This window comes from Eucyclogobius newberryi, unplaced genomic scaffold (genome assembly GCF_026437365.1).
Source record: "Eucyclogobius newberryi isolate DKJ021-1_F unplaced genomic scaffold, fEucNew1.0.hap1 SCAF_22, whole genome shotgun sequence".
Lineage (NCBI taxonomy): Eukaryota > Metazoa > Chordata > Actinopteri > Gobiiformes > Gobiidae > Eucyclogobius > Eucyclogobius newberryi.
The window spans coordinates 19,913,548-19,924,826 of NW_027315857.1; the positions used below are offsets into that span (position 1 = coordinate 19,913,548).

General features: G+C 33.2%; 1 protein-coding gene and 2 non-coding genes across 3 annotated transcripts; 1 reads left to right on the forward strand and 2 right to left on the reverse strand.

Annotated features, from left to right (window-relative positions):
- Positions 1-83: 83 nt before the first annotated feature.
- ttc29 (tetratricopeptide repeat domain 29) lies at positions 84-7,994 on the reverse strand. Its single transcript, XM_072458688.1, has 10 exons — positions 7,936-7,994; positions 7,796-7,855; positions 7,555-7,718; positions 4,852-5,028; positions 3,692-3,889; positions 2,656-2,741; positions 2,496-2,587; positions 2,274-2,394; positions 986-1,075; positions 84-260 (listed from the first exon to the last, which is right to left on the reverse strand). Exons 1-10 carry the CDS (start codon positions 7,992-7,994, stop codon positions 84-86), a joined length of 1,224 nt encoding a protein of 407 aa, XP_072314789.1.
- On the forward strand, positions 5,900-6,114 carry LOC140372262 (small nucleolar RNA U3). The gene has a single exon (XR_011928597.1). It is a non-coding gene; the product is annotated as a small nucleolar RNA U3 (small nucleolar RNA).
- On the reverse strand, positions 6,756-6,970 carry LOC140372240 (small nucleolar RNA U3). The gene has a single exon (XR_011928575.1). It is a non-coding gene; the product is annotated as a small nucleolar RNA U3 (small nucleolar RNA).
- Positions 7,995-11,279: the final 3,285 nt, after the last annotated feature.

Genomic DNA, 11,279 nt, shown 5'->3' on the forward strand with positions numbered 1-11,279 from the left:
GGTGACATTAAAAACTGACAAAATACACCATTATTAAGCCTCAGATTGATCCTTCCATTTATTTGGCCAGTCATAATTCGTAGTTATTGCTGAGGCGACGTCTCGATGTCAGTAGAGTGTGAAGCTTCTTGAACGCTCGGGTCCCACTCCCTTCTGTCCTTCCAGTGGATCAGTCTGCGGAGCGAAGGGCGCGAGGCCGACCGCACGGCCCAACTGAACTGTCCGATCATAGAGTGGGCTTTGGCGCGGCCCAGCAACACCTGCACGACAACGACACCAACACCGTCATTTCCTCTGAACAAATACCGTATTTTCCGGACTATAAGTCGTTAAGTTCTTTCATAGTTTTGGCCGGAGTGCCACTTGCACTCATAGTTATATACTTACACTCTGGAGCGACTTATATGTGATGTTATTTGTTATTTTCACACTTGCAACTACATTTCATACTCCAGTGCGACTTATATATGTTTTTTTCTTCTCTATTATGCATTTTTTGGCTGGTGCGACTTATACTCCGGTGCGACTTATACTCCGGAAAATACATGGGAAAATACGGTACATCAATGACATAAACAAGATGGTGACGTTTTTTGTTTTTTTTAGGCAAATAAGTGTTTTCACGTGACAGAATTTCACCATATTTTTGATATTTTTGGTATTTTTCAACTCTATGCATTTCTAGGCTTTCAATTTCTGTCACTGCATCTGATTTTTTAACATGAACTTTTAATAATTGCCATTTTAAAGCCCCAAAAACGTTCAATTCGTTCTTCCAAAGTCTGAACTCGGCCCCAAACCATTTGCTTCTACCGACAAACGATTCGCTTCACAACAATAAATGCACTTAAGTGAAACGGAATATATGGCATGCATAGAAATCACACATATTGAGTAAATGTGTATCAGTAAAAATATGAAGCTATCGTTTGGCAAGCGCTGAACGTGAAAGCAGGAAAACTTGACTAAACAACGAGACACCGACCTGAGTCTTGTGCAGTAGCGAGACGTCCCCCAGATCCACGGCCCCTTCATAACTCCTCTGATAATACTCACAGGCCAGAGCAGACTCTTCCTGAAGAGGACGAGTGTGTTAGTGTCACTGCTGTCGCACAACTGTGAGCTTAAAACACTCAAGTCGCACAACTGTGAGCTTAAAACACTCACGTCGCACAACTGTGAGCTTAAAATACTCAAGTCGCACAACTGTGATCTTAAAACACTCACGTCGCACAACTGTGAGCTTAAAACACTCAAGTCGCACAACTGTGAGCTTAAAACACTCAAGTCGCACAACTGTGAGCTTAAAACACTCAAGTCGCACAACTGTGAGCTTAAAACACTCACGTCGCACAACTGTGATCTTAAAACACTCAAGTCGCACAACTGTGAGCTTAAAACACTCAAGTCGCACAACTGTGAGCTTAAAACACTCAAGTCGCACAACTGTGAGCTTAAAACACTCAAGTCGCACAACTGTGATCTTAAAACACTCAATTCGCACAACTGTGAGCTTAAAACACTCACGTCGCACAACTGTGAGCTTAAAACACTTAAATGTCAGGATGTAGTTTACTTTTCAAACATCATATTTAATGAAGGATGAAAGCGATGTATATCAATGTCTTTAAAATTATTTTTTCTATTTAAAAAAATCTGACGAAAAGTAAAGTTACTGGCAAAAAGAATAGGAAAAATTAAAAAAATTGTATAATAAAATAAAAATAAAACAAATAAATATAATTAAACAAAATAAAATAAATGAATATATATATATATATATATATATATATATATATATATAAATAAATGAATATATATATAAATAAAATAAACAAAATAAATAAAATAAATAAAATAAATAAAATAAATAAAATAAATAAAATAAATACAATAAATACAATAAATAAAATAAATAAAATAAATAAAATAAATAAAATAAATACAATAAATACAAAAAATCATGAAACTAATAAATCAAAAAAATAATAATAATTAATCAAATTAAATCAAATTAAAAAATGCCATACTTATGTAGACCCTACATACAGTAACAAAAACATTGTAAAACCAAGATAAAAAATGTCATGTCACAGAGCTGCCTTTGTCTGCTCAGCTCCTTTTGCTTGGAACATGCAAAACCTGAGCGTCATCATGTTATTTTACTGTCGTTTGCTGCTTGAATAAAGATTAAATTAAATTTAAAAAACATCCATGCATTACAGGGAAACACATTTGAACACGTTTGAAGTGTATTCGTGCGTGGTCGGTACCATTTTGGAGTAGATATCCCCCAGAATGAGACAGGCGTCCACCAGGTCACGCGGGAGACTGTTGGTGGACGGGTCAGTGAACCTCTGCAGACACAGCACCGTCTCCTCTACGTTCCCCTCGCTGGACACACCAAACATACGATTGTGTATCACTGCGGCAGAGTGGTCAGCCTGCGTCCTGCCGCTCAGCAAGCAGAGGGACGACCTGAACGCGTCACGCACCTTTGTAAACACTTGGCGACCGCTTTGTAGGCCTTTCCCAGTCCTGCGGCGTCGTCCAGCTCCTCGCAGATCTTTATGGACGCGTTCAAGTGCTGAAAACACACAAGTGACTGTTCAGAACGATGCCAGAGCTTTCCCTAAATAATGTGGTAGGCGTCACCTTTTTGGCAGTCTTGTAGTCTCCGGACAGCTGGTAGGCGGCTCCCAAGTTGTACGTGGCCTCTGCTTCAATCTGTTTGTTCCCCGCTTATGAAAAAAACAAGCAAAAACATAGATTCTTACACAGACTTAAAGGTGCATTGTGTGAATATCATACACACAAGAGTAAAAATGCATCAATGCATTTTTTAAGAAATAAAAACAGCTGTAAATGAATACATTCGAGAAAGAAGTTCATTGTCAAACTGTGGACATTTCAATTCTATAGTGTCTCAAAGACGTAGACTGGTATATCGAAAAGTGACATAATACACCTTTAACATTTGTACAAAGTAGCGTATTATTATGCAAAATGATTAATGCCATTATTTCGACTCGTTGTTTGAATAAAAGCCGGCGAATATGAGGTTTTTACATAATTATTTTTTCCTCCACTTCTTTATTTCGCCCAAACAGGAAATAGTCATTCATTAAAAGAACACGGTTGTTGCGTCGTCATCATCATTTTATTCCTGCCGTAATCTGATTTCTACACCAAACATACGTAAAAATATGTTTCCTGAGTCATTTTGATGGAATTGCTGCTCTTCCTGACACACATAACCTCTTATCTCCGCACAACATGGTTTAAAGTACCGTATTTTCTGGACTATAAGTCGCACCTTTTTTCATAGTTTTGGCCGGGGTGCGACTTATACTTATATTTATACTCATATACTTATACTCCGGAGCGACTTATATGTTTTTTTCTTCTCTATAATGCATTTTTTGGCTGGTGCGACTTATACTCCGGAAAATATGATATATGTATAGTCCAGAAAACGATAATTTGATGACTAAATTAGTTGACAATATTTGATTAACTTCAGACTTAGTGCAAAGTTTGATTTCGCACACACATCTGTCACATTAGAAACAAAATACACCAGATAATTCATTTAAAGCGAATCAAAAATGTACCTTATTCGAAAAAACAAGAAACGTAATTGCACTGAATGAACTGTCGAAAGGCGAATGGAAAAGGGCGTGGCACTCACAGTCCTTGGCGATGTCCAGGGCCCGCTGCAGGAGTTTGGGGGTCTTCGTGTACCTCTTGTGGTGGAGTTCCGTGTAGATCCTCCACAGCGCGTGTTGAGCTCGGGTCCTCAGGGACGCGCCGGAGGAGTCCAGCCAGCACCCCTCCACCGCCTGGTCCAGACAGAGCTCCGCCTCCTGCAGCGCGTCCTCCAGCTCACCTACGGGACAGCGGGAAGAAAACGGCGCAAAAAATGGTACAATTCGTCACAATAAAAGTAAAGAAATCACTGAAATGCTACATTTTGAGTTGATTTTTCTCTGCTTTTTGTGCAATATTTTAACATTAACATTGACAGCTACATTTAGGCACATTTCTGATAAGATTGTTGCAAATGTATGATCTGATTATTGTTATTGGGAGACAGAAATCACAATAGTAACACGCAAACAATTCCCAAGAAATCGGGTACACGAACTTCCTGATAAATAAAGGATGTGGTTGAATCTGTTTAGTTTTTCGCTGTCGTTGTCGTTGTAGTAACTGTAGCTTCTCAAACAGGTGTAATTCAACGACATTAAACCCTTTTTTTTGTCTGAATCTGATGTAAACACAAGGGAAAAATCTCATGAGGCCCTAATCTTCATGTGAGCTCAATCTGGTCACAATTTCATCTCCCTAATATTAACGTCTGACAATATTAGTATAGTTATAACTGTTTTTACGAAATGCCAGGATGGAGAATCTACTGTAATTGAAAAACAAATAATAACTAATGTTGTAATATAAAATCAATAAAATCAATAAAATCAATAAAATCAATAAAATCAATAAAATAAAAATCAATAAATCAATAAATAAAACAAATAAAATCAATAAAACAAATAAAACAAATAAAATAAATAAAATAAATAAAATAAATAAAATAAATAAAATAAAATTAATTAAATTAATTAAATTAAATAAGCAGCATATCCTTATTCCCATATGTTTTTCTTTTGCTCCCATTTTAGACTTGTTTTACCACTCTATTTGCTCTTTATTATTTGGAACTGTTTGTATATTGTAACTTTTGAGCCACTTAATCCAAGACCTTCCCCTTGTGGACCAATAGCGTGTGTCCAGGTCTAAGTGCGACTGACAGAGGCGGGTTCACAGACACATGACGGGCGTGGCACTGACCCTGTTGGAGGCAGATCTCGGCGAGGTGGGCTCGGGCCTCGGTGGCGGCTCTGGATTTGTTGCCGTGCTCTTGGTCGGCGCACATGTGGAGGAAGTGCTGCCGCAGCCACAGGTCTTTCGTCGCCGAGAAGTAAAGCCCCAGCGACAGGTAACTCTCACAGATCGCCGACCAGGACGCTGCGGGGGGGAGCGAAATGAAGACTGACTCCTGGAGGAGGTCTCTAATGTAACGTCTTATTTATGGTAATAGAATGGAAGTAAACATGTTAAAATCACATGTTTTGTTCACATTTTAGGGACAAAGTACAACGAGCACCATCAGCAGAAAGCAATTATACTATGAAATAACACCCAGTCAATAATGAATAATGTCTAATGCTGGTTTATTCACTGTTTAACGCATTTATGATATAAAAGACGTTAACGCAGAATGAGCTTCCTGCGTTGCTGGCCAGAGTCTATGGCTTAAAACCACCACTTTAATTATTGATTATTACATTTGTGATTTTGGGTGTAACAATATGCATTGAATTGAACTGAATAAGTTTGTGATTATTTTTTTATGAGTCAAATCGTCAAATTATTATTTCTAGTGCATATTGAGGCTAATTCTTAACCAAATAAAGGTTAAGTTTATGTTGGCTGATTTTTTAGATAAATATTATTTACAAATAAAGTGTATTATTGGTATTAAAAAATCACAGTGTTTATGGTGTTTATTAATTACTTTTTGACATATAGATATATTGTTTTGTCTTTGGAAACACTTCAAACTGAGCAGCCGAGAGGCGAGTTTAGTGACCGACTTCACCTCTACATCAACTTTAAAATAAAGATATAAGTAATATTATAATATTAATGCACTTTTGTGACTGATTTTCACATTTGTCTGATAATTAAACCTAATCTAACATTTATAAAGACATGATTTAACACATTTGTGTTGAATTGACATAATATCCTCTGGATATTGTTATTGGGAGACTCAGAGTATAACACAGAGTGACAGTGTGAGGCTCTAGTGTCTGCTGCAGAGCTGTCCAACATTAAGACTTTACTTTCAGGGATCATTTCTATAGTTTGTGACTTGAGAAATGTGTTTCTAAAGAGTTTGGTCTCGCTGATCACGATGAAGAGTTGGCGATACTTCTTCCTGAACATGAAGCAGACAGAGAGACCTGGTTTACTCCTCATGCTCTCTGCTCTTGATGACTCTTCACTGTTTCCTCTGACACTGTGAGGAAGAAATATGATCTGAGTGACCAAGATTTGATGAAAGATATAAGTTATTGCACCGAGAGTAAAAAAAGAAATATTAACACCAGAGTGAAGAAATTACGTAACAAATGTTAATTTTGATGTAATATTAACACTCCTGTTTGACCATTGACCAACACTTTGGCTGATTTAAAAGAATAATTGAACTATAAACCATCTCATAAATAGTTGTTTATTGTATTTGGTACCTTGGTCCTCCAAAAAATCTGGACCTCTGTAAACTTAAACTGAACAGTCCTGGTCTAGAAGCACAAATGCATCAATAATACAACTCAAATGTGATGCTATTTTATTGGTGACCACAGCACATATGATGTGGTTCAAACCACTGTGGATGTTGTAGTACTAAAACACACCACTATGTGTCACTCTGGAGACATGTTTCACTGTCTGAAACATTTGGGTCAAATACTTTGCTTTTTCACGAAGCTTCAATTGGACTTTCTCTCATTAAATTACATCTAAAGTCTAAAGTGTAGAAAAGAGAGAGAAACATTTAAGTTTCTCATGGTTTCTAGACATTTTCCCATGAAAGTCACATCTAATTTCATTACGCTACATAAAATACACAGTAGGGATTATTTTACCAACAACATGTTCAAACCCATTTGAGTTTTCAATGTTTAGTCACTCAGATCATACTTCTTCCTCACAGTGTCAGAGGAAACAGTGAAGAGTCATCAAGAGCAGAGAGCATGAGGAGTAAACCAGGTCTCTCTGTCTGCTTCATGTTCAGGAAGAAGTATCACCAACTCTTCATCGTGATCAGCGAGACCAAACTCTTTAGAAACACATTTCTCAAGTCACAAACTATAGAAATGATCCCTGAAAGTAAAGTCTTAATGTTGGACAGCTCTGCAGCAGACACTAGAGCCTCACACTGTCACTCTGTGTCAGAAGGTAAACATGCATTCAATTGAACTGAATAAGTCTGTGATTCTTTTTTACGAGTCTAATCGTCACATTATTATTTCTACTGCACATTGAGGCACATTTTAACCAATAAAAGTTAAGTTTATGTTGGCTGATTTTTTTAAAAGTGCATTATTGTTTAAAAAAATAAAAAATCAGTGTTAATTCATTATTTTTGACATATTGATATAATATTGTTGCTGTTTCTGTTATAAAATGTATGTCACTTGCAGTCAAATGCAATGCTAAAAAATCCTTTAAACAAGTATTTTTGCATGTTTTAGAGTTTATATTCATGGGTTTTACAGGGATATGACTCCTTCCTGAGTTGAAGGATCGTATGAGGACTTCTCCCCATTCAAACGATATAATTAAACATTTTAATCATCATTTGGCCTTTGATTAGATGCTGTATTCACTATTAAATGCACTGTGCGGTAGTTTATGAGCTTGGGTTAGGATTAGTCACATTGACAGTAAGTGCACTGAATGTAGCCGTGTCCTGGTCGGTACCGGAGCGCTGCGCGTGCTCGGCCTGCGTCAGCCGCTCCTTCAGCTCGCGCAGGGCGTTGGGCCGGTCCTCGAGCCGCGGCGGCAGCGCGTCCACCAGACCCGGGTCGACCGCGGCCCGTCGCTCCTGGTCCCGGCTCAGGACGTAAAAGAACTGCGAGAACGACCTGGAAGACGGAGGTTGTAGGACTGAGACAAAAGGGACAAAACGATGGTAAAAACTCATGGTAAAGAGTAAAGTCACCTGGGGAAGCCGTCCTGCAGCATGTCCACGCACAGGTTATGCTTCAGATCTTTAGTAACTCTATAAACATGAAATACAATCAAATTAAATCATATAAATCAAATAAATGCCTTATATTTGATGATATAAATGGGCTGTACCGTAAGATCTCACGGTTGGACAGATACTCGCGCGGTTTCTCGATCACGGGCTGTTTCATCCTGCTTTAAATAAGATAAGATATTCCTTTATTGTCCACACATGGGGAAATTTCATTGTTGCAACGCAGGTAGATACAGAAGAAAAGGACAGATAACTTATAGGAAGTTTAAAAAACACTCTTAATAGAAGAACTCTTATAAACAAAAACTCCTATAGACAAAACCTCTCATTTCTTATTAAGGAGGGGAAAATAAAGATCAAATAAAAACAGCTGGCGTAAGACAAAATAATACTAATAATAATGGTAAAATAAACACTCTTATGACATTTATGACTCTTATGACACAAACACATATGACATTTATTGCACATGGTTAAGTCAGTATTGCACGTGTTCAGGGTTAGCAGTGTTTGTTATAAAGTTTGTTATAAATGTGTGTGTTATAAATGTGTGTGTTATAAATGTGTTTGTTATAAATGTGTTTGTTATAAATGTGTTTGTTATAAATGTGTTTGTTATAAATGTGTGTGTTATAAATGTGTTTGTTATAAATGTGTGTGTTATAAATGTGTGTGTTATAAATGTGTGTGTTATAAATGTGTGTGTTATAAATGTGTGTGTTATAAATGTGTGTGTTATAAATGTGTGTGTTATAAATGTGTTTGTTATAAATGTGTTTGTTATAAATGTGTTTGTTATAAATGTGTTTATTATAAATGTGTTTGTTATAAATGTGTTTGTTATAAATGTGTGTGTTATAAATGTGTTTGTTATAAATGTGTTTGTTATAAATGTGTTTGTTATAAATGTGTTTGTTCTAAATGTGTTTGTTATAAATGTGTTTATTATAAATGTGTTTGTTATAAATGTGTTTGTTATAAATGTGTTTGTTATAAATGTGTTTGTTATAAATGTGTTTGTTATAAATGTGTTTGTTATAAATGTGTTTGTTATAAATGTTTGTTATAAATGTGTTTGTTATAAATGTGTTTGTTATAAATGTGTTTGTTATAAATGTGTTTGTTATAAATGTGTTTGTTATAAATGTGTTTGTTATAAATGTTTGTTATAAATGTGTTTGTTATAAATGTGTTTGTTATAAATGTGTTTGTTATAAATGTGTTTGTTATAAATGTGTTTGTTATAAATGTGTTTGTTATAAATGTGTTTGTTATAAATGTGTTTGTTATAAATGTGTTTGTTATAAATGTGTTTGTTATAAATGTGTTTGTTATAAATGTTTGTTATAAATGTGTTTGTTATAAATGTGTTTGTTATAAATGTGTTTGTTATAAATGTGTTTATTATAAATGTGTTTGTTATAAATGTGTGTGTTATAAATGTGTTTGTTATAAATGTGTTTGTTATAAATGTTTGTTATAAATGTGTTTGTTATAAATGTGTTTGTTATAAATGTGTTTGTTATAAATGTGTTTGTTATAAATGTGTTTGTTATAAATGTGTTTATTATAAATGTGTTTGTTATAAATGTGTGTGTTATAAATGTGTTTGTTATAAATGTGTTTGTTATAAATGTTTGTTATAAATGTGTTTGTTATAAATGTGTTTGTTATAAATGTGTTTGTTATAAATGTGTTTGTTATAAATGTGTTTGTTATAAATGTGTTTGTTATAAATGTGTTTGTTATAAATGTGTTTATTATAAATGTGTTTGTTATAAATGTGTGTGTTATAAATGTGTTTGTTATAAATGTGTTTGTTATAAATGTTTGTTATAAATGTGTTTGTTATAAATGTGTTTGTTATAAATGTGTTTGTTATAAATATGTTTGTTATAAATGTGTTTATTATAAATGTGTTTGTTATAAATGTGTTTGTTATAAATATGTTTGTTATAAATATGTTTGTTATAAATGTGTTTGTTATAAATGTGTTTGTTATAAATGTGTTTGTTATAAATGTTTGTTATAAATGTGTTTGTTATAAATGTGTTTGTTATAAATGTGTTTGTTATAAATATGTTTGTTATAAATGTGTTTGTTATAAATGTGTTTGTTATAAATGTGTTTGTTATAAATATGTTTGTTATAAATGTGTTTGTTATAAATGTGTTTGTTATAAATGTGTTTGTTATAAATGTGTTTGTTATAAATGTGTTTGTTATAAATGTGTTTATTATAAATGTGTTTGTTATAAATGTTTGTTATAAATGTGTTTGTTATAAATGTGTTTGTTATAAATGTGTGTGTTATAAATGTGTTTGTTATAAATGTGTTTGTTATAAATGTGTTTGTTATAAATGTGTGTGTTATAAATGTGTTTGTTATAAATGTGTTTGTTATAAATGTGTTTGTTATAAATGTGTTTGTTATAAATGTGTTTGTTATAAATGTGTTTGTTATAAATGTGTTTGTTATAAATGTGTTTGTTATAAATGTGTTTGTTATAAATGTGTGTGTTATAAATGTGTTTGTTATAAATGTGTTTGTTATAAATGTGTGTGTTATAAATGTGTGTGTTATAAATGTGTTTGTTATAAATGTGTGTGTTATAAATGTGTTTGTTATAAATGTGTTTGTTATAAATGTGTTTGTTCTAAATGTGTTTGTTATAAATGTGTTTGTTATAAATGTGTTTGTTATAAATGTGTTTGTTATAAATGTGTGTGTTATAAATGTGTTTGTTCTAAATGTGTTTGTTCTAAATGTGTTTGTTATAAATGTGTTTGTTATAAATGTGTTTGTTATAAATGTTTGTTATAAATGTGTTTGTTATAAATGTGTTTGTTATAAATGTGTTTGTTATAAATGTGTTTGTTATAAATGTGTTTGTTATAAATGTGTGTGTTATAAATGTGTTTGTTATAAATGTGTTTGTTATAAATGTGTTTGTTATAAATGTGTGTGTTATAAATGTGTTTGTTATAAATGTGTTTGTTATAAATGTGTTTGTTATAAATGTGTTTGTTATAAATGTGTTTGTTATAAATGTGTTTGTTCTAAATGTGTTTGTTATAAATGTGTTTGTTATAAATGCGTTTGTTATAAATGTGTGTGTTATAAATGTGTTTGTTATAAATGTGTGTGTTATAAATGTGTTTGTTCTAAATGTGTTTGTTATAAATGTGTTTGTTATAAATGTGTTTGTTATAAATGTGTTTGTTATAAATGTGTTTGTTATAAATGTGTGTGTTATAAATGTGTTTGTTCTAAATGTGTTTGTTATAAATGTGTTTGTTATAAATGTGTTTGTTATAAATGTTTGTTATAAATGTGTTTGTTATAAATGCGTTTGTTATAAATGTGTTTGTTATAAATGTGTTTGTTATAAATGTGTTTGTTCTAAATGTGTGTTATAAATGTGTTTGTTCTAAATGTGTTT

Excerpts from the sequence above, each read along its gene's own strand:
- ttc29 (XM_072458688.1), bottom strand. The coding sequence starts at position 7,994 with ATGAAACAGCCCGTGATCGAGAAACCGCGCGAGTATCTGTCCAACCGT. Across the intron at positions 5,029-7,554 it reads CGAGCACGCGCAGCGCTCCG|CGTCCTGGTCGGCGATCTGT; the intron begins GTACCGACCAGG and ends TCCCCCCCGCAG. Across the intron at positions 3,890-4,851 it reads CGAGATCTGCCTCCAACAGG|GTGAGCTGGAGGACGCGCTG; the intron begins GTCAGTGCCACG and ends GCTGTCCCGTAG.